This window comes from Lingula anatina, chromosome 6, assembly GCF_051362555.1.
Source record: "Lingula anatina isolate TDL-2025a chromosome 6, LinAna3.0, whole genome shotgun sequence".
NCBI classification, from domain to species: Eukaryota; Metazoa; Brachiopoda; class Lingulata; order Lingulida; family Lingulidae; genus Lingula; species Lingula anatina.
The window spans coordinates 7,911,710-7,935,766 of record NC_141772.1 but is presented as its reverse complement, the minus strand read 5'-3'; the positions used below and the strand labels follow the sequence as shown (position 1 = coordinate 7,935,766).

The following is a 24,057-nucleotide window of genomic DNA, read 5'->3' as shown; positions in this document are numbered from 1 at the left end:
ACATAGGCCAACTTACACTTACAAACGTGAATCAAGTGCTACTGTGTTTTTTTTTTTCATCTAAAAAATAAATAAAAGAGAAAAGAAAAAAGCGAATTAAAATGCTATATAGTACGTTTATACTACATATACAGTACTTCAGTGCAATTCTGACTTGATAGGCCTACTGTGGCATAACATATGTTATACGACCTAACCTCTTAATCAGATTCAATTAAGGTATGCACCAGCGAAATCCCTGTATTATAGCATGCCCTTGGCTTAGTTCACAGGACGACCTTATCATCCACAGGCAGTTGCAAACGTGTCGATATCGCTTTCTCTTTCAGTCTTGTGTATCCGGAAGCGACTTGGAAATCGTTAATGGATTCAGCTTAATCGACAGACTTGTGTTGGATTTATAAGTTCGATTCGGAAACAACTGAAATATTCATCTAATTTCATCTACACAGTGATAGCAGTGGGTGAGAGTCACGCTTTTCATTGCACATTTTAAATGTCATAATTAGTTGCTTGGATGGAGAAAATGTTTGAGTAACCGGTTGGCTGATGTTGTGGAATAGTAGCAAATGGCAGTGTGCAACGTAGATTAAACGTGGAGTACACTATAGCTAAATTAAAAAAAAAAACACTACACAGCAATACATGTATGTTGGGCTCAAGCAAGCCGATTGTTGCCATAGCAGCAGTGTTAGCTCTGTGGTTTGACACGGAATCGTGGCAGACTTTCTGTTTGAGTCGCTCCCCCATCATAATGAGTCAACCAACTTGACCTGAAAAATAGTAGTTGTGTATTAGAGCACGTGAATGGGTTACAGACAGGGTTTTGTGTGAACAACGTGGAAGCGTGGGCCTTTTATGTTTTATTTAATCTCGTTTTACATCCTAGACGTGTGTTACAAAAACACGGACTTCCATATCGTATCTCTTTCCTGTATTACAGGTAAAACTTGTTCGAGAATTATTTGTCCCAAATATAAGAATTTCGACTTGAATGGATTATCTGTAGCCGTAGCGATGTGAATACCGTGGACAATTATGGACTAACTAGGGAAAAAAGCTGGCTCATGGAGATAATTGAATGCCATCTGATTGACTATCGAGGCACATGACTTAAGATCTACCAAAGAGGATGGTTTATTTATTCGTCGTTGGATTAAATTTCCGCTGGATTGTGAGCACTGTGATGAGCTTGTATGTCATTATCATTTCGAGTTTATGTCTGGGTAGGTATTTTTCAGGACATTTCTCTCTCTCTCTCTCTCGTTCACCTCTTCTCTCCCTCTCTCTCTCGGTCACTCCTTCCCTTCCCTCTCTCTCTCTCTCTCTCTCTCTCTCTCTCTCTCTCTCTCTCTCTCGCACACACACACACACTTGAAAAAACAGATACTTTCCTGTCGCTTCATTTATAATAAACGTCGTGTTGTCCTATTTAAAACTTGACTTCTTATCAACAGCACCCGTTAATTCCTTATCATAGACGCGCAGCACCAAGTAGTAAGTCTATTGTAAATAGGATGCTATCAAATTTTAGCGACGACATTTGCCTATATATACATGTACATGCACTATCGCTGGGTGAACTGGACATCACACAGTCATTTGATTAATGAGTAGGTCTTTAAATTATCAATGAGGGTTATATGAAATAAGCAGTGACTCGTCCCTCGAGAGAAGCTTTGTCAACCTGAAATACCTTTAAATGTGTATTTTGTCCATTCAATCAGGAGGTAATATACTGCAAGTAAGGAAGTAGTGTATAACTAGCGTTATTCCTCACAAGCCGTTTAACGGCTCAACCGGATTTTATGTGGTTAGCGTTCAATGAAATTGACGATAGATTACTGCGAAATTTGCATTTACTCTGAATTATTATTCCTCGCTGCCGCTAATATCATCGCTTATGTTGTCCATATGGTCATTTTAACCCCAAGGGCCCATTTCCAGTGAAAATATCCTTCTGCGTAAAACGATGGTTTATTAGAAAGAGCCCTTAGTGCCTGGTGACAAACACGGCCATTTAGTAGATCTATCGTATGTATTCTTGGTATTTTAATAATAAGTTACAGGTAGAGGATGTCCATATCAGAGAATACCCAGTTAGACAACGAATGTCAATATACAAGTTTTATGACACTACAGAGACAAATGGTTAACAGCTTTTAATGTGACCCTTTAATCGTTGTTAATTTCAGATTACATTCATATTCGTTAAAGAATAGTTGTTATCATGATTACAAACAACTTAAATCATTAATGGGAAATTTGGACTTAAATCAAAATTGCTTTTTGTAATCATCAGGTGTTCTGTTGCTAAATATTTGTCACATAATGTATTTTAGACTAAATATAATACATGTATCAACTCGTTCCGTGACTTACAAATGTATAGGGAAGCTGCTTAATTTGACCAGCTCACTGTTTTATCTTTAAATATAATTTTAGGAACACATGCACACGGAGCAGATTCCTATTCTTCTTTGACGAATTTAAAGGCAGACCTTTTGAAAAATTACAAACCCGGAAGCCGACCGATCTGGAACCAGTCCTTGCCAACGACGGTGCTCATTGACATAGCCGTAAACCAATTAATAGAACTGGTAAGGTAGTAGTAGTAGTAGTAGTAGTAGTACAAATTAAGGCCTAGTAGTATTTGTTGTGGTGGTGGGATGATGTTGGTAGTAGTAGTAGTAGTAGTAGTAGTAGCAGCAGCAACACCAGGGTTAGTAGTAGTAGTAGTAGTAGTAGTAGACTAGTAGTAGTAGTAAAAGTTGTAGTAGAAGTAGTAGTAGCACAAGGGTTAGTAGAAATAGGAGTAGTTGTGGTATTGGTGGTTGTGATCATGATTTTAGCAGTAATGGTAGCAGCAACAACAGCAGCAGCACTGCAACTACATCCACCAAAAGCTGTAGTAGTTAATACTTGTAGTAGTAGTGGTGCTAGTTGAAGTTGAAGTGGCCATTTTTTGCCGAAATAGGTTAATCAAATAAAATTACTCCGATTTAAGAGATGTAAGATAAGATATATCGTAACACGCTGTTTTAAATCAACATGGAACTAGTTCGAAGCGTAAAATATGAAAAGAAATCAAAAGCAATGAAATAGGAGCTTTGTGATGGAAACAGTTAGTGGTGTTAAGCAGTACTGGATTCCATCAAAACGTTGGCGTCATAAAAATATTTCTTTAAAATGCCTTAAAAACAGAGCCCCATGTGTGCAAATATGACCCATCCGCATATAAGCTAATATGTGGGGTTGTACAATCAACAGGTTTTTCATATTACTACTCCGCTTAAATGTTCCCATATTGCTCTTCTGACGAAATATTAGGACATTGGCGGCAATAATTAGATTATTCTAACATTTCTGTTTAGATGGATATACTGTAAAATAACATGCAAGATAAATGAATAAATAAATAATGGATTGCATTAACAGACAGACTGATACTGTACCCTTCATTACGTGTGTTATTTTTAGAAATATTTATTCTGTGGAAGTAACAGCACCGTATGAGAATCTTTACCTTTTTCATTTCAGAGCGCCGTAGATCAGACCTTGTTTGTCAGTATATGGGTAAGGCAGGTACGTATAACATCTGTATATTAACATTCGGTTTAATTGGGAATCCATCATCAAAATCCATAATAAATTTGGAAATGTATATATTTTTTGCAGTTTGGGAGAGTAGCCTTTCCACAATTTTCACCTTGAGTTTTACCTATACCTGTGATTTAAGCATCCCTGGATAGTTGAAGCAAGGAGTTATAATAACTCCTTGGTTGAAGTGACTCCGGCTAAAATGAGCCTGCATGCAGGGAGAAAATCCAGGGGCTGTATTGGGTGACTCCAAGAAGTGCTCTAGTAATTTTATGAAATATGTTCAAAGCCAAGTGTCCTGGAATAAAAGCTGATTCATGATCACGAAGATGTTATTTTAAAACAGGAGAATTCAACACGTGAAAGTTCACTTTTTTCATTAGAAAACTTTTGAACTTTACTATTTTCATTTTTGATTGTGAAAATTAGAACCTGTACTGCGCGTGGAAGTTTGACATTTTTTGCACCTGGATTATATTGGAAAAATTGCCAGTAAGGTGCTAATGATGATGAACAGGTATAAATAGTGCGTGTATTACAATCCCACAAAGAACGACCACGCGTATTAAAATTGGCGAAACAGCAGGTGCATGTGCAGCAATTCACCGAACAACAGGCGAATCTGTAAACAATTTTGAAGTGACAGCAGCATGTAGGCCCTACACAATGCCCGAAAAATCACAGACACATATGTGACAGGTACAGACTCAGAGGGAGGTCTATTTGCCCTGTGTGAAAAAATATTGTGCCCATTACGTGCTGCGGTTGTTGGTGTCGGGATCAGTTTCAGGCCTACCCAACTACCAGACTCGGCACATAAGGATCCTGAATTAACCGGTATATCGGACCACACTACCCGTTTTCAAGGTCGGAGTATCACACCCCAGAACAAAATTTTGTAGGACGACCGCGGGCTCATCCACTCTCGGCTGTCACCTTGATTGGATAGTAAACGATTGTCGTAAAATCGCTATATGATTTTAAAACCGGGTGCATAAATTTGAAAACCACCTAGAACAACCTTAGACTGTACTCTTACTTTAGACTACTCTATTTTATTGTCTCTATGGGGTTATATGGGGACTTTACGACATTCGGTTTGAATGCTTTATCCACTTTTGATTGGGCTTTTTTTTGCATTGTATTAGATTTATGTGGCAGTCTAAGGTTGTTCTAGGTGGTTTTCAAATTTATGCATATAGCGATTTTACGACAACCCGTTACTATCCAATCAAGGTGACAGTCGAGCGTGGGCTCATCCTGTCGGTGTTCTGACTGATACTCCGAAATGCGATCTGACACACACCCATTGAAAATGGGTAGTGTGGCCCGATATACCGGTTAATTCAGGATCCTTATGTGCCGAGTCTGGTAGTTGGGTAGGCCTGAGTTTTAAGCTATAAAAAGCCATAAATAGTAATTCACCACACCAGGGGTAATCTCGACTGTTGACAACTCGCTGATAAGTGTTGCGCAACTAATTGGCTTCTACGCTATATAGATTGAACAGAAAATATAAATTCAGGCCAATATTCGAATAGAAGGGTTGGGTAAATTTTTGAATTATTAAAAATATCTGCAAAAAGTTAGGCCTAGATCTACAGTTTGAAAATAAAAGAAAAAAATACTATTTTGATAATATGGATAAGTCTTGCTGAGAGATTGAGGGTGCGTTTCTATTTCATGGTGAGAGAGTTTTTATGACAGTTAATATTAACGACACAAATCCCATTAGAAGCATTACCCAACCCATTTCTCCTCTCAATATGTGATCTTAGAGAATGAATGTCATTGAGAGACCATTAAAGGATTCCTTCATGTAGGTCCGCCATGTTTAGGCCTCGGCCTTGCTAGTCCTCGGCTCTTCTCGATGTGAATGCTCTCTTAGCGTACATGGGTTCGTCTTTCGGTTTAATAGATATCTCTCGTTAGGCATAACGAACTAAAAGTAAGCGAGCGTTCAGTAATCACGCACTTCATAGATATGATCTGTGTGCTGTATTTATATGCCATGCAAAGATCGTGTAAACTTTTAACGCACAGCATTTTCCTTGTTGATTGTAGCTTTGAAGGGCAAATTCCAGGGAATGTTGTGCAATTTCGGTTTGAATGTTTTTCTATCTCATGAAGTATTTATTATCTCTATGAAGGTGTCTCAGATATTTTAAATTTGTCAAGAAAACAAACGAACAAAAAATTTTGTAAAAATGATCGATGAAGCAAAACTAGATGTAACGAATAGGCCTACCATGCTTTGCTAGTTTGCCGTCATCTTTTGGGGGAAGGGGTGTTTTGTGTTAACTTTGTGAAGGTACAAGCCTATCCGACTGAATTAAGCAGTCCAAATATTTACAGATGTTAAGGAAAATAACAATTAACGAAAAAAAGCAAAGTGGGCTGATACTGTTTTACAAATAAGATCCCACGTGCAAACAATCTGTTCCCCGCTGTCTCCAAACACTAACATTGCACCTGGAATTATTACTTCTCTGGTTGGGAAATAGTTTGATTCAGCCCTGCACAAATTTCGGGTCTTTCTTTTTTTTGTTTCAGCAATAGGCAAAAATAAGATCAAATACATATTGAAAATTAAACCAAAATGCTTTAACTACCGCATCGTGGGCTAAATATTTATCAAGGTAGACATGATGTTGATATATAATATTAGCTGTATTTCTTCATTTTATTTGTTTATCCATTATTGTAAAATATATGCTATATAAAAGGAATAACAAATACACAAATAACGCTAAGAAATAGATGGATAAGAAAATATACAAAGGGAGATAATTTAATGTAAACAAATGCGCTTTATAACATAAATTATACAAACTGTAGATAAAGAGAGCACAAATATGAACTGGGATCCCGTAGGTAAACGTTCCCTGCCATGACTTTTTATCTTACTATGCCGATACGTAGAACACTATTTACAGGTATTTATTTTTCCCACGCCACTTTCTACTACTCACGAAGAAAAAACCTACATAGTTATGATTCCTTTCTCTCTTAGTAAAATACCTTTCATTTTAAGGTCTACATCCAAGGCGATTTTGTAGTGTACTTTAAAAATCTAATTACCATTTAATGGTAATTTCCATATTTATGATGATGGAGTAAAAATTGACAATGGAATCCATCATTTTATGTATTTTTTGTAGTATTTTCATAGCTATGTACTAGTATGATACATGTGGGAGTAACGTGATCTTTTCCGTTTCATAATGAACCATACCCCAGAATTAACCCAGTTATTATTATTTTCCTTAAGGTAAAGATGACTAAAAGTATATGTATTTATCAATGTACAAAGTGCTTTAACACAGTCATATACCAATATGGAAGAAGAGTGCTGGTCCTGTTCTAATGGTGACTGCATGGCCCCGTGCAGAGAGACCTCAAACTCGGCCCCATCATGATCTGATAGCTCCAAACTTTAAACACAAAAAGTATATAAATAACATTGACCATCCTGGATAAAGTTATGATAAGGTCATGACACACCAGTAATTTTCTGTAACCACAATTTATATTTTGGCGATTCTAAACCATCGACTATTTGTCCATTGAGGAAATGGAATGCTGCACGTTACTCTGGCTTTCAGACATCAGTGGGGGTTTCAATTTCTTTTTTTTTAGGACTGACTTGTCCAGTAATAGGGCTTTTCAGCCGCTCTTGGTTCAGGTAAATACACTGTGCTACTCCCTTCCGACACCCAACTGATAGCCATCTTAAACCAAGAATTATTTATCATTGCAGGAATGGCAAGATCACCTGCTAAAGTGGAACGCCAGTGACCATGATAACATCTCGTCATTTCATATCCCAATCACATCAATATGGAGGCCAGATACGACTCTATATAATGAGTAAGTGAGATAAAAAAATAACATAACTTTTATTGGGAATGTCCCTTTCGCTCCGCAAGTTCTAGATTGTGACCGCTTGTGGTCAGATTTATTTTATTTTGAATCTACAATCGGTTGAATATTTCTAAGGAAGGGATGGCTGTCCTAAGTAGAATGGGGCTAGGGTGGGCTTTGTATTATTTTTGGGGCCTGTCTTATGTATCAGGCTCATTGACAACACCATTTTTTATTCTCAATAAGGGACTCTGGTATTTACCAGTAGGTGTGTATTTAGTGCATATTAGGCATCCAATATTTCTCTATTGCCAAGCAAAATATGTCCATTTTAGAAAACGTGCTTTGAAATACTGCCCCTTTTTCTGGACTTAAGACTAAGAAGTAAATAAAAATCCTTAACATGTAGTAGTCCCATTTTTTGGAAATCAGACATTTTCTAATTAGCATGACGGTGCACATTGATATGTGAGCAAAATTTTGATAAATTAGATATAAACTGACATATTAGCTGTAGATAATTATTCAAAATGAGAGGAGGTATTTTGATACAGAAATGGTATTTATGTTGCTGTGGGCAGATTGTTAAAAATACAAACATAAGAGTATTGTCCTATTTTGTTCAAGTGACCGTTGAGCATTGATTAAAACTGGGTTATCACCTGAAGACAACACATACTGCCAAATAAATTCAAGTCAAATAAAATGAACCTCCTTTCAATTTAAGATCTCGTTCCTGAAGTATTATGCTAGTTTCATGGCGTGTTTTGACACCACATTAAAATGCCAGTGTCGTGTCACTTTATTTTAAATTTTAAATACACGCAACGCTGTCTCAAGTATGAGTTTTCAAGGACAAACACAACATTTAAGTACTGCAAGTAGCGTTTTAATTTTGACGTCTTTGTCACGGTGGTGCACAGAGATGACACTGGCAGCAACTGCACACTATCTAACCTGTTCCATAGGCCCTAATGTTCTATGCTGTATCACATTGGCACTACAATAAATGAATGAGTTAGGGAATAGGGTGACAAGATGTCTGGATATGCATATGGCCAAAACGGAAATAATTAATGGTAATTTGTGATTAAAAAAGTTTTTAAAAAGTATTTTTATATACCGCACTCTACATAGGCCCTACACATGCATTTTAATGCACTAGGTGGCAATATGTCTGTATTAATTTGTCCTGATTCAGACTAGTGTGGATTATCTCACCTCACTGAGGAGGGTACGCTGAAAGTTACCATACGAACAATATCTTTCAATGCCAGTCCAGGAACTTTACTGTTGCTTTACCTCTGCTCTAACCCCTAAACCCAGGTATTGTTTATGAAGCACTAGTAGGCCAATCTCGCGTGTCGTCAGTTACTTTTCTCGGGCTAAATGTGCCGCATATGCCGAAAAGTGAGTACGGAGGGCAAAAAAAAAAAAAATGATCTTTTAAGATTAAAAGAATATATACACTGATGCTCATAAGTTAAGCAACACTTTCTTATTTCTCGAATTTCTCAGCAACCAAAAATTTTATTGAGGCAAAATTTGTACAATAGCTAGATATTTCTCTTGTTTTTACTTTGACTTACTGGACCGTGACATTAGAGTACTATTTGCTGTTGGACACGACAGAATATGCAATGGGGGTCCCACTTGCGAAAAACAGTTTGGTCATGCCATGAGGAGCTTCCAGTTTGGCCTTTTTTCATGGGCACAATTTGTTCTTTTGGACCAACCAATGGTTAGAAGAGGACTCAACGAGGTAATCAGATGGCAAATAATGGGAAGCCATCGTGCTGGGGTGCCAAAGAGACAGATTGCAAGGCAACAAAAATGTAGCACCAAGTCAAGTGTCCAAGCTGGTAGCAAAATGTCGCCCAACTCACCATGTATTGGACAAGCCTCTTTCTGGTAGAATAATTTTAACCGACGCAAGAGATGATGATATCTGGTTCGATTATGCCACCAGGCCCAGTTCATATCAACCAAACAATGAAAAATTGCCACCGTACGTCATTCAAGGGAGGTGCCCTGGTCAACAATACAGAGACGAAAGACCATTGGGGTGCATACAATCACACACTCAAGCAAATCCAGAAAGAAAAATCATTTTGGTGCAGGACAATGCGCCCATCCAGAAAGCATGGTCCGTGCAAGACGCGCTGCAACAGCGCGGTATCCCACATTTGGATTGGCCTGCATATTTACCAATTCTCAATGTAATAGAACATGCTTAGGATATGATTGACAGGGCAGTAAATGAGAGACAACCTCCAGTTAGAAACATTAAAGAGGTCCAGCAGGCAGTAAATGAAGAATGGAACCGGCTCTCAAAGCAAGATTGGCAGAATTTGGTGGCAAGTTGCAGGAGACAATGTGAAGCTGTTGTTCAAAACCAGGGAAGGCACACCCGATATTTATTGCATAATAGACGATTAATCATCTATTATCTACAGTCTTCTTTTATTAAAACTAATTCTTAGATGATCGAACTTTATTTTTTCATAATAAGCTGTTTTAATCATCACGGACTTTTTGCTGTGTGAGCATACTTTTTTGACACATGATTTGGCATATTTTAGTACCGTTTGGTTAATAAAGTTATTTTGATTATTACAATAAGCTATTTTGTGTATTTCTTTACCCGAAATATTCAAATTTAATATGTCATTTATAAAATATGAAAGAAATATGCATAACCCCACCAATAAATGAAATAATGATCATGACAGAAGAAACTTTTGAAAAAACGGGGTGTTGCTTAACTTATGAGCATCAGTGTATATGATTGGAGTATTAAATAAAAATTCAGTGACAATTTTATAGGTGAATGTGACAAACTATTTTTAAGTCGATTATGATTTGATTGAGAGGCAAATGGCGCATGTTACTGGTTTAAAAAACCTGAATAACGCTGATGAATCGGCTCACGTGCCCAAATAACCCAATATTGGGCAGCGAGGGACATTATCCGTGTGTCAAAATGAACAGTCACCTCTTGTTACTTCAACTCTTTTTGTTTAAAATGCATGGAGCGTTGATGTTGGTTAAGGTAGGAACATTTGTAGGTTTATATAACCATGCTGCATTTCAAGTAGCTCTTTAACCTTGGACTTTACTTCAAAGGTGGTGCATAAGGCTATGAATGAAACCAAAAAGACTGTGCTCACTTTAGCCCAGAGAATTTTAGTCTGACGCCTTTGCCGTCTCCAAATGTACCGATAGAATAGTAAATTCACTCCCTTTTCGACAAATTTATCATTGTATAGAATCATCAAAATTTTCGGCTTAAAGGAATTTCATCCTGGAGCGAAGTTTTTAGATGACAACAAAACGAACAGGCCTACAAGCGCTAGGTGCCTAAGCATCAATTAGCTTATATAAATTTGATCAGAATTAGAAACAAAACAATTATATTTATAAAATAATCTATTTAAAAACAAAAGAAAAGGTTTCAAGTTACTGTGGGTCTTTTTTTCGTATTTTGTCAGTTGAATGTTTGTTAAAAAAATCAATTTTTAAAACAGTGCGTCATTATTAGCCTATATAGCTTATAAATTCTGTTAAAAGCAGGATATTAAGTAAGTTTTTGACTATAGTTTATAAAGAAAGGGTTTTACGTATTGTTAATATTATCTCTGATATTCTGTAGTGTTCGGGAAGAAGAGAGAGACGTGACAAGCTACCCCGCAGTCGTCCGCAGTGACGGGACAGTCAAATGGAATACGCCAATCATATACCGGGCAAGTTGCCGCATGAACGTCCGTTACTTTCCATACGACCAGCACGACTGTCCATTAAAATTCGGTTCATGGAACTACAACGGGAACCAGTTGGATTTATTTAATAAAAGTTCAACCGGAGACATGAGATCTTTCGTCTTGAATGGAGCTTGGGAACTTTTGGACGTGCCAGTTCGGCGAACAGTAACGGTTTACGGTTGCTGTCCAGAGCCGTATCCCGATGTGACGTTTTATTTGGTGCTATGTCGCAAACCACTGTTTTATGTGTATAATCTTGTTCTTCCTTGTATCCTCATCTTGGTGATGACTGCTGTTAGTTTTAAACTGCCTGTTGAATCTGGGGAGAAGGTTTCCTTTGGCATCACAGTCGTGCTTGCCTTGATGGTGTTCTTGCAGATTGTGGCTTCAGAGACTCCAACACAGTCAGAGGTATTGCCTCTGCTGGGTAAGTTGAGATGTTATATATATTCCTATGTGAGAAAATTTTATATGAGCTGATTACTATTAACTTTCACTGGTGAAGTATTCCATAAAATGTACTCAGTCAAACACAGCTCTCTTGTTTGTTTGTTTGTCAGCTCGGTCTATCCCGATCTATTGGCCTATTAGACGTACATGTAGTGTTAGGGCCTTGTTTCTTTTTATAGTAAAAACAGTAATACATTTATATTTGTACAAAATTGATGGACAATCCCACATCTGTGCATTCTAAAATATGTGATCACGGCTGATGCTTTAGTTGTGCCACGAGGATTCTGCTATTGCCATTGCGGTGAAACGACAAAAACGTTGCATCCATTTTTCCCCGAAATTTTATATGGCTATTTTTTCCATACCACGAGTATATAATTGTCTTTAGATACAATACTGTAACTTGAAATTATTTCTCCTTTGCTTGTATAAAATGTGTCGTGAATCTGCTTGCCAATTAATTTTTTTAGGTGTCTACTTCGGCGTGGTCTTGGTTCTCCTCTGTTTGTCCACTGCCTCCTGCGTTTTGGTCAGTAATTACCACTTCAGCGGTGAGCGCGGACACCAAGTGCCCGGATGGATGCAAACGCTGTTCTTTGGTTACCTGGCAACTATCACGTGTAAGAGAAAAACGGTCAGGGAAGCTCTAGGAGGGATCTATAGGAAGGTAAATATTATAGAAAGTCTTTGATATGATCTTTGTGTGTGTGCGCGTGTGTGTGAGTTTGCGCGTGCGTGATTAAAAAGTTAATTTAAAGAGAAAGAAGGGGATTGGGATTTTCATGTTTAAGTAAATGTGATGCTATTTGACATCTTTTAAATTAAAAGATGATCTTCTGTTAATGGAATGGAAGTATGATTTAGAGAAAATTTCTTTTGACTCCCGGAATCTTTTGTCCTATTTAGCACATTGTTATTTTTGATTTTAATAATTAGGCCTATAAGGGTTTTGAACGTTTAAAATGTTCTGATTGGACATTTATGGAATATATGCATATTTCAGAAAAGGTCCAAACAACCACTGACTTTTAAAAAGCACAAATCCGAAAAGGAACAAAAAGTCGGAAAGTTTAGATTCACAGGCGAACTCCACAATGGCGTCCACAACAACAGCGAGGGGAGCGTGTTGGCGTGCATCGATGAAAGCCGAGAATCCCCTGACATTGCCGACCCGTCCGATGTTCAGATGCAATTGCTCCAAGACGATCCAGATCCTCGGTTGGAAACAAACCGAATTCTGCAGAAGATACTTCATAAATTAGAAGCCGAGGAAACGCATAAAAAAGAAGTCCGTAAAGATGATAGCTTACAGACAGAATGGCAACTCATAGCAGTAATCATTGATACTTTGGCAATGTATATTTACTTTATTGTCACTGTAATTGCAACTGTGATGTTTTTTGCATCTGCGCCAAACTGTTCGCAGGGAAGTCACTGAACAAAAAGACCGTGGTTACAGCAATACAGCAAAAAACCACAAACTTTTAAAACTCTGATTTCATCCGCAATGCAGTATTATTCTAGAGGGTTTTCCCGCAGCATCTCCCGCGGTATTTCAACATGAGATTTGAAGATTTATTTTTCCATGCACGTGCCGCAGGTAGCAGCATTTTATCTGTTTTATACAAACCAGTAGATGTCTTCCAGCTCCGCATTGCGGAGGACATTGTGTGAACTAATTGTATAGAACATACGCGCTCTGCATGTGTGCCTATGTCCTTCACGCTAATTAAGCCAACAAATAAAACACCACGCAATAATCACATCTTTCTTCAACAATAAAGTTTTATAAAAAAAGTTATTTTAATATGTTTTAAAGGAGAAAGAATACGGAAAAAGCGAAAGACCATTAACGTGGGTTTGCCAAAAGTGACTCAAAATAACGGTCATTGTTTATCACATTATTACTGGGTGGGTTTTGAGAAACTGCAGCTTTTTAAAAGGTTAACATTGATTCTTAAATCTCTTAAATCTTATTTAATAAGACTCCTTACAAGCTCAATTTTATTAATTGATTATTAGAGCACTTTTATTCGACGCAAATGTTGATGCTATTCATTAACAGGTAGTCGAGTGTGTTTTATACTTTCATTTTGTATATGCGGCTGCGAGTTTTGATATAATTGATTCTTTTCTCTATTCGCGGATACGCTAGATGCCCTAGATTCTTTTTTAAGCGGTGACATTAAGTGCACTAATGCGTCTTTTTTTATATGACTTTTTCTGTGTGACAGTTGATATGGACCACTGCTTCCACACAATTTGACCTGAGACCGGTGTCAGTAAAGGATTGGAGTAGGAAGTTTGTCCTAACTGTGAAGTCAAACTTGCAAGGCTAAATTTGTTTTTAAAAAGATTGAAAGAAGTAAACATCCTTCTAAAAAACGAATCTTTTCATAAATCTTACTGCTTAAAATAATTATGCAATATTCTCATTTAAATGGAGTCATTGCTGTTTTGTCCTGTTGGACAATAGGCTATTTTTAGGTCTAAAATTGAGTTCTTTTATTCCACCTGGCCCAGACTCCTCAGTTATGTAGTCTATTCCACCGTTGTGAAGCCTGATGCAGACTGCTTTCATACATGGGAAGAAGTACAAAAGTCCCCTTTATTTAACACTGCACCTAACTTTATACAAGCTCGAGGATGCAGGAGCCATATTGAAAATATGAAACATGTTAGCACGTGAACGATTTACAACAATATAACAAAACTCAAAACGGGAAATATGCCGTTCTGTGTGTAGTTTACCTGAACGAAAATAATAATGATAACATGAGACCTGGGACAAGTGAGACTGCGAAGAAGAGTTGCAGATTATTAATAAAACTCTACAGCTGCACATGCATTAGCTAGGGACTAAATTGGCCGTGGGGAGGGAAGTTTTTTTTAAAATTTAAATATAAAGATACAATAAAAATATAATAAAAAGAATAAAAGCAGGGATTAGGGGAGCTTTTTTACTGTATAATTTTTTTTTTACATATTTTGATATGTCCAGTTGTTTTGCAAGTGAAATTCAAGAACAAATGCTAATTCTAAATTGAAAGTGGAACAAAAGTTGGCTTTTGCGGGCACATCGATTTTTTCCTTTAAACCCAAAGCACATACGCCAAACCTATAGCTATAGATATGGTGGGCTGTTCACAGTACTTACAAAATATAATCTTGCTGTGGAAAACCAGAATCCTATGAGAGGTTTGCTTCAAGTGAATGAAAACGCGTGTACATCACACAATTTTAGAGATGCATTTGGAGTCAATTTTTTGCCACAAATGCCGACCAAATAGTGTCAAATAAAATAAAAAGAAAATATATCGAAGGATATGGTTTCATATTACTGGGGAAAAAACCAGAAATTTGAACTAATATTTTCTGCTAACTTTCTGTGCTGCTTATAATTGGGGCAGATACACCTACAAGTAGGTCAGATAAGTAGGGAAAATTTACGACCAAAACTTTGAAAAAGATGCAGTTCTAAAGTTCTTTTATGGTTGCTCGAGTGATTATGTATGAGCGCATGCAGAACAACGGACTAGCAGATCCGCGGATCAAATATGGCGACCCACCAAAAAAGCTTGCTGTTTATCTCCCGATTAGATACTGAGTGGATTCTCCACGGGGATTACGCAACAAGCATTCAAGTGGGTCGGCCATTTTTGATCAGCGGACCTGTTAGCTCGCTGTTCTGAATGCGCTCTTTATGTTACTGGGAATCAAGGTTTATTTCAAAAGTCAAGGTAGCACGACTCACAAAGCAGCACCATTGGCGCTGTCATTGTGTTTTATTGATGTTCCCTACGTACATCAGTTGCCATGTCTGCACATTGTCTTGGGAGAGTCACTCAGCCATGACATCTTGACATGACGGTGTGACGAGATGAACTTGTCTCAGATTCAATTTTTTTTGTGCTTCATTTATTTGGTTGGTGTTTTGTTACGCGTTTGCTCTTATGAATAAGTGGAACTTTGCCAGAAAAATATTTTGTTTGAAATAAAGGCGATAAAATTTTCAGAGCGTGACATCGTAAACAAAGGCGCGCACGCACGCACACACACATACTCACACACGAAAATAACTTAGTTTTGTTCAAGATTGCTATGAGTCTGTTTCACAAAAGTTTGAAGTCAGCTTTTAGACTCAATCCTAATCCTACTTTAGCCGACTGCGATGCATTTCACAGCAGACTCCCAAAGGCCGCTTACCTCGTTTCTTTAGAAATGCATATTACACATTGATTTTACTTAGAAAATACTTGCTACATATTCAGCATTAGTCGCATTGATTGATCGACCACTCATACCGGACGGAGAAAACGGTTGCAAGAGATCCATGACAACCTAAATTAATTACAGGCGCATTCCTCAGTGTTGCCTTGCCACTGACTTCTACTCACCGTTGTCATATGGACATCTATTGGAAGGCATATCAGGCATGACATCCCACGTATAATCGGGTCCTGTATACAATTATTTATCAGCGTTTTCAGAGCGTGACATCGGACTATTTGTACTTTGATAACATGGCGATGGAAACACCGAAACGGGCTCTTTTCTTCCTGCTGACAGTATGTGCCTGCCAGATTGTATGTAAGTAGATAGTTGAGCGTTAGTACTAGGTCTTATACGCCATATGCAGGTCATTGTGTAAGACGTATAAAAAAATTTGTATTAGATAAAAAGTTGAAACTCCTTACCACTGAACACGAAAAGTTACGTAAACACTAGTCCGTTCAGATTCCTCAGTTTGGTTCTTGAAGTAGATATTGATTGAGGCAATGACTTTACAGGTGTCAAGGGGGGGGGGGAGAACATTCTCCGTTCTACATTTATTCAAAGTTGAAGTAAAAGGAATATCATGTTGTATGGGTCACTTGGAATTATACATATTTACGTATTTGAATGTTACGTCCAATTTACACTTATAATAACATGCAACTAATTCATTAAAGCATTAATTATTAATTTCGATATTCTGCTATTTCTGTGAACAGTTGCAAATGGCCTCCAAGATATAAAATTGAACATTACAGACAACTCTACTGGGTGGAAAATATTCATACACGCAAGAATGCGCGTGTGCGGATACGTCACGGCACGTTATAAGCGCTAATTAACGTCTCATTCAATCACCTTGCTCTGTTGTAAGAACTGTGGTGATCACAAGTAACAGAGTGACGCCTAAACCGAATTAATAGGCACTTGAACTTCACCTAAAGCAGTGCTAAACTAACCAAGCGAGGCCGTGTCCTCACTCATTTGGTATATGTGCGGTAATTTTTTTTCACCTTTTCAAGCTAAAGACTAGCAGTCAGGGCAGTTACCACCCTGCCTGCCGTGTCATGATAGCTGGATGCTATCAACTGAAAGGTGAAGTGAATGTCAACTTTATCGTTTTTTTTATGCATGAAAATTGTTTGACTTGAGTTCGAATGGGGGGTGGGGGGGGGGGGGGGGGTCTTGTGGCAACGTAATGCCACAGTGCCTTATATGTAGTCGAAGCACTACCTTTTACTATAAAATTCTTAAATAATTATAAACTTTTCAATTTACAAGATGTCTGATGGCTGTAAAACTATTTTGATAGTTTTAAGGTTTAAGAAAAGACCGCTGAACATCTCATTCAACGACTGAGTAACTTGATGTGTCTTAATGCCCTTAACGGCTCAGCAACCACCTAAGATGAGGTATATTATTTCACGAGCAGTGGCCATGAAATGCAGCATTATCGCTATCTATACAGCAGTCAGTCCTCATTGTGAATCTATGATACAAAGGAAAATACGAGTTTCTCTACTCTCTCTTTCTTTTTTCATTTGTAACATGACTTTTTCGTATTTGGTGATCGCTTCTCTCTACCAATATGGGTAAACTATTTGTTCCACACTTTCAGTTTCAAGGTGCTATCGATGACACCTTTTTTTTAGGGTCCCATTGGGGGGGGGGGGGGTGATCGCAGTTCACGGGAAATAAAAATCATTAAATCATTAATCACAGTAAATAAAACTTTTCTCATATCTCATTAAAATGCGAGTCTGGCGAGTTGAAAATCACGAATCACCGAGTATAATGGCATCTTTATACGAAGGATGAGGAATAAACATCCGCATTCATGAGTCACGGGAATGGGGAGCTTCACGGATCACGCTAAATAATATGAACGTTTCACGCATCGTGGAAAAATAGAAAGATGCTTTCACGAGTAATGAAAAGAACCCAATGGGACCCTCTTTTTTATCCTAGCACACGGCATGTTAACCTACACCTTTTGTGTCAGGGCTTTTTTCCGCAACTCAGCAAATTGCCATGGTTTCGCACTTCCTCATATATTAGTGAAGAAGGGCCATTCGCACTTCCTCATATATTAGTGAAGAAGGGCCAACGCGTAAACTTGTGAAACAGGATGCGGTATCCATGTCCAGTTGTGAACATTTCTTATTGAGTGTCTCACTGGAAATGGGGACATACAGGTTGGAGAGATTTGTGTACCTGTGAAAAATATTAATTTGTTTGTAGATAAAAGAAAAATTGCAAACTGGCTCTACATATTCATGTAAGTGGTGTTTTTTTCTTCCTAGCAACAACCGGCCGTAGTGTGGACTACAAGAGCCTGTACGACTTAAAGAAATCTCTTTTGTCTACCTACGATACAAACCTGAGGCCTGTCTTGGACCCACGTGACGCCGTGAACGTCAGCGTGGACATCAGTATTAACCAAGTCATAGAATTGGTAATTCATTCTCCATAATTCTCTGAGTTTTTAGTCTACTTTCACTTACTAAGCACTTTTGCATGATTGTATGCAATATTTCAAAATTTAAGATGCGTTCAATTTTTAATAACACTATGGCAATTTCTACAATGTCACTGATATATGCTGAGCTTTAGCACTGACTTTGGAGCAATTATCAGACTACGGAAGTGGAAAATCCATTACTATTGTATGTTGTTTAAGTTGTATACCCAGCTGAATAGATCGGAGCCGAATGAAATGTCACATGTGCATATCCCCAGTGTGTCTTTGTCGCTGACAAATGCAGTTGCAATTCAAATTCTGTCAAGCAAATTCGAAGGGTAACAATGTTTCATGTATATCTCTTATTCTATAATTTATTCTTTTACCTGTCGTTGTCGCTGACAAATGCAGTTGCAATTCAAATTCTCTCAAGCAAATGCGAAGGATTACAATGTGCCATGTACATGCATATCACTGATTCAATATATAAATTCATTGTTTTACTAAGTTGGATCTTATTGTAATCGAAACATCGACATGGTGTTGGAAAAATCCATACTTTATAGCAAGAGTGTATATCGGAAATAGCCGTTAACTAGGCTAGCTTCACAAAAGTGAGATTTGGAACCAGTGTCTCAAAAGGTCTTAGACCGGAAGTTGATCATAATGTTACTATATTAGTCCACTTCCTGTCAGGTTAATTCGAGTGCAGTCCACTATAATTAAATAAGTTTTTATTTAAAGCACAAACAATTTAACTTTTGTTATGATCAAGCACCAAATTGAAGCAAACTATTTCTAATTATTTTATTTTATAGAATGCAGCCGAACAAATCTTGTTTGTAAGCATATGGCTGAGGCAGGTATGTGACTTATTTAACCACTCTGTATTACAATTTGCTATTACACTTTGTTTATAAATACTGCATTACACACGACAAAGAAAATATCTCGAGATCTAGATGTTTTTAGTTTCAAGCATACTTTGTTTTGAAAATCCCCAAATATGTTGGTTAGTTTCGTAGGGTGCTTAATTTTACTTCCTGCCTCTTTGTTGCAATACTTTAAAAATTATTTTAATCAAAAGCAAAAAATAAAATGCATTAAAAAATAAAAGTAATAAAATGCTAGTAAGATGGAGAGTTTCCGCTAAACTGAATCTAGGGGACACTTATTTTAATACTATTTAAGTATACTGACGCTTGCGTTTTTCATTTTCATGTTGCATCGGTTGCTCTTGTCAGTCGTGGAGAGATGAATTACTGACTTGGAACGCGTCCGAGTACTCGAACCAGACAATGTTTGACGTGGCGATAAGCAGTATTTGGAGACCAGATTTGACCATCTATAATGAGTAAGTATCTGTATAGCGGAGAGCAAATGGAAAATAAAAATGTTGTGTAAACGTGTGCACGTGTGTGAGAGTGCGTGCGAGTGTGTGCGCACGCTTATGTGTATGCACTGTTCACAAAGTTTCAGTCATTTATTCTCAACCTGTGAAAAATTCAGTTGACAGACCAGTTTCTGTTTTACAGAAATGACTGGCAGCTATTTCACTACAAACACCATTGAAGGCAAAAAAGGCCATTTGTCTTTAAAAAATTCACAAAACACAAAACCTTTTGTTACCTTCAGCGTTAGAGAAGAAGAGAGAGAGATCACGTCCTACCCAGCCTATGTGTTAAGCGACGGGACGGTCCATTGGAACACTCCCATTATCTTAAAAAGCAGCTGTATCATGGACATTTACCATTTCCCATACGACAAACAAAGCTGTCCCATCAAATTCGGTTCCTGGCATTACCACGGATTTCAACTGAACGTCATAAACAAGACGGCGTTTGGAGATACGTCATCGTTCGTGAGAAATGGCCAATGGGAATTGGGCATCGTGCCAGCGATACGGACGGTCGAGTATTATGCCTGCTGTGAGGAACCGTACCCGGATGTAACGTTTCATCTCGTCCTCTGCCGAAAACCGTTATACTATGTTTTTAATCTTATTCTTCCGTGTATTGTCATTCTGATCATGACAGGCATAAGTTTCTATTTGCCGGTGGAATCTGGAGAAAAGGTATCGTTTGGTGTAACTGCCGTGCTGGCTTTGATGGTGTTTTTGCAGCTGGTTTCCGATTTGACACCGACGCAGTCTGAAGTTGTTCCTGTCTTGAGTAAGCACCTATTATAGTCTGTGCGATGTTTTTCATTACTACTGGTAATGTTGAATGTTTAAATGCGCCTCTGGTTCTTGGTATAATTATGTCACTATCATTTTAAAGTAAAATTTCCACGCCCTTTTACACACCTATTTATTTGTTTTTTCCCCCTTGGTATCATTCAAGTCAATTTTGATTTGGCATCTTATAAATACATGAAGCAAATGTAATAATTAATTAGATGTTAAATTTAGTTAAACGTACGCTTCTTAATGAATGGTTTGTATCGTGCAAGAACCATGTTTGCTGGTTCAAGACGAATAATTCTGCCATATGCTTACTTTGAAAATAACGATACGTTGTTTTGAGTGAGTTAAAGCATCCAAAACAAAAATGCATTGCAATCCAAACTTTAAAAACTCAGAATATAATTGGCATTGGGTCTTTTTTTTTGCCCCATTTCAGGTATGTACTTGGGCTGCGTTCTGCTTCTGATATGCGTGTCCACTTTAAGCAGTATAATGGTCACCAGTGTCCATTACCGAGGAGAGCATGGCCAAGCGTTACCTTTCTGGATGGAGAAGGTGTTCCTGAACGGTCTGGGACGTGTCGTCTGCTTCAAGGGCGCAGCAGACGACGCCATTGGTGACGATGTCAATATCGACGTACGTGGTTCGATTTTTTTTTCATTCCATAAGTTTTTCCAAGGTTACGCATATACACATCTTTGCTTTGTGTTTGCGGTAATTACAGAGTTCAGATTTTATAAAATATGTTTAGAAGTGTTTATAATTGCGCCAACCCCTCCTCCCCAAAAGGGGGTGGGCGTACATTTCGTAAATGTGATTGACAATATATTAATTTTTTTACTTTAAACTATTTAGAAGAGTGACATAAATGCCAGTATCGCACTACCAGTTGAATAGTTTCAACTGTTTTGGGATAGCTGGGTTTCCGAGGTTCCCTCTCAAAGAATTATTCCATAATCATTTGAGTAAATTAAATGTAAATGAATTATTTAATGATTTACCCAATAGATAAGGGGCATTCTTACTTACTCTCCAGAGCGATCCTTACAAATGGCTGACAAAGAAACTGTCAGACCCAAGCCTTCGCCGTCAGTCACGTGGAAGCCAAAATGGCGATGCACTTAACATCAGCAGCGAGTACAATAACCCCGCCTTTCAGGCAGACGTCCGTAGGAACTTAAAGTCAAGAAACAACAACGAGGGCAACAATGAAGAGATGGTACTAGTCTTACAAAACATTCATCGAACGCTGCAAGGCAAAGACGCACAAGGCCGGGCAACCAAGACGGACGAACGGTCCAAGCTGCAATGGAGATTTACCGCTACGATCATTGACAGATTTGTGTTGTACATTTACGTTTTTGTCACTATTGCTTTGACAGCATGGTTCTTTTCCATGCCCCCAGCATGTAACCCGGCAGTGATTGAAAACAGTCAGTAATTCCTGCAAAGAATATGAGTGCTTATGAAAGATGTTCTATCCAAATACTTAAAGAGATAATAACTCTTCGTTTCGGCCAAAAAATGAATTTTCCTGGAGTAAACAACAATTTTCCCTTACTTACCAATGGTTAATGAATCCAATTTTACATTCAAAGTTAGTCCTTATTTTTTATTTTCTAAAAAGTTTGGTTTTTTGTTAAAATCTCTTAAGAGATTTTAACAGAGTATAGCCATCAATGGAGGTGACGTGGTCTAAAGACAAGCTCAAAAATCAGAATAATAGCTATAACTGCCGTTTTTGTGGTAAAACAGAATATATTATTTTTCTTTAAGTTGTTCACAATGTTTTTATTGTGAAATATAGATCTCATACAAAGAGTTATTATCCCTTTAATGTGCACTGCCAGACTAATCAGTGGCTAAACTGTACTAGTATATTGCTATTATCTACAATGTGCAGATATAACAATTGTTCACTCACAATTGTGTAAGGTAGGTTTATTCAAATAGTATATCTATTTGGAAAACTTAAATTTATTTTAGAAATCAAATAAAACAAGACAATGTAATTTTAATATTTCAACTCATTACCAGGCAAGGGTCTGAGAGAACAGTTAAGAGTCCAAATAATTTGTACCTTGTTGCTAACTGTCATGATGATTATTATTAAAATATGGTACATAAACTGACAATGACAATTGAGAAAGTTGCACATTTACCAGTGCCAGATATACACCTTTGGACAGTTTTGTGTCTTTTATGATACTTTGAAAAGTTTAGAAAGTTTTGCAAAAAAAAAAAAAAAAAAAACTTTGATCACGCCTGATATGATTGTACAAAATATGTTTTATCGACTTATCAATTAAGAGTAGAGCACTGCCCTTTGATGCATGTAATAATCAGTGATAATCGTACATGTATGTATTCAGTACAAACGTGGCACAGAGGATGTCCGCTAGAAGTGTGCCTGTGTGAGTCATTAAGAATTTTTTGATCTAGAAAATATGAATAAAGTAATCAAGAAATAACAGAGTGACAAGTGAATAAAATGTTCAATTTTTCAGCCACGTTTTATTTGAAATTTCTCGAAAACGCTATTTTTTATTTAGCATCGTAATTTTATTGACTTACATTGTTATGCTAATCCTTTATTTTTTCCGCGGAGAGCAAACACATTACATGGATACAAAAGTTGGAATGAATAAGCCCCTTAAATACCGCACTTGGAAAAAAAACGTTATCATGCTCTCTTTTTATTTTAAAATTCCTTGTGGTTGCAAAATGAGTTGGTTGCGAAATGCGGATTGACGGGGCAAATATCGCCTTAAAGGGGAACTTGAAAAATACAAAAACGACAAGCAAGTAATCACGAATTTGTACCGTTGTACAGTAGACTGTTAGCCGTCAGATCAAAAGAGAAAATTACTATGTACAACATTCGGGGATACATTTTGTCAGCTTTTATTCGTGTGTCGCACCGCACTTGCATTTCTGACGACATCGTCATACCGGAAATTACTTCTTTCAATCTACCCTCAATGCGCATGTGCAGAACGGTTTCGTCACGGCACGGGTCTATCACGCCACACCGGGTATAGCACCTCCCAGGAGCTGCCGCTAGAAGGCGTAGAACACTGAGACCCCATTCCCATAGATTTAAGATCGATCTATCCCTGTGGGGAGTCGCACTAGATTACTGTCAGCTTAGCCGGCTTAAGCGTCTGTCCCGTCTACTAAAAGCTGTAAGGGGGTAATTAACTATGGTGCGCGCTAGGCTGACTGCAATTTAGCGTGAAACCCCAGGGAGTTAGGTCAACTACATCTAAATCTCTGGATCGATCTAAATCTCTGGGAATGCATCCTTATTCTCAATAGGTCCATTTGAAGATAACAGAAAATTATTTGTAGTTAATTTTTATTGATATAGCGGTATTACTTTTTCAAGATGATTCAAGATTATTCTGGTGCAAGAGTGTAGGAAAAAAACGAAAATGGCATTAATCCCAAAATATCGA

The 24,057-nt window shown here is 37.6% G+C and overlaps 2 protein-coding genes across 4 annotated transcripts; both read left to right on the top strand.

The window, feature by feature from the left end:
• Positions 1-258: 258 nt before the first annotated feature.
• LOC106178641 (neuronal acetylcholine receptor subunit alpha-10-like) lies at positions 259-13,427 on the top strand. 3 transcript variants are annotated; one of them, XM_087015748.1, is made up of 8 exons: positions 259-464; positions 944-1,226; positions 2,446-2,600; positions 3,541-3,585; positions 7,361-7,470; positions 11,117-11,652; positions 12,149-12,345; positions 12,682-13,427. In XM_087015748.1, exons 2-8 carry the CDS (start codon positions 1,133-1,135, stop codon positions 13,114-13,116), a joined length of 1,572 nt encoding a protein of 523 aa, XP_086871874.1. In that variant the 5' UTR covers positions 259-464; positions 944-1,132; the 3' UTR covers positions 13,117-13,427. The 3 variants fall into 3 exon arrangements, with proteins under 3 accessions (XP_086871874.1, XP_086871873.1, XP_086871875.1); XM_087015747.1 differs by lacking the exon at positions 259-464 and having other exon boundaries at positions 744-1,226; XM_087015749.1 differs by lacking the exons at positions 259-464; positions 944-1,226 and adding an exon at positions 1,605-1,730.
• Positions 13,428-16,072: 2,645 nt separating this feature from the next.
• Positions 16,073-23,105, top strand: LOC106178637 (neuronal acetylcholine receptor subunit alpha-9). The gene is made up of 7 exons (XM_013561903.3): positions 16,073-16,268; positions 18,257-18,408; positions 19,233-19,277; positions 19,659-19,768; positions 20,050-20,585; positions 21,036-21,235; positions 21,636-23,105. Exons 1-7 carry the CDS (start codon positions 16,202-16,204, stop codon positions 22,038-22,040), a joined length of 1,515 nt encoding a protein of 504 aa, XP_013417357.2. The 5' UTR covers positions 16,073-16,201; the 3' UTR covers positions 22,041-23,105.
• The last annotated feature ends 952 nt before the right edge of the window (positions 23,106-24,057 follow it).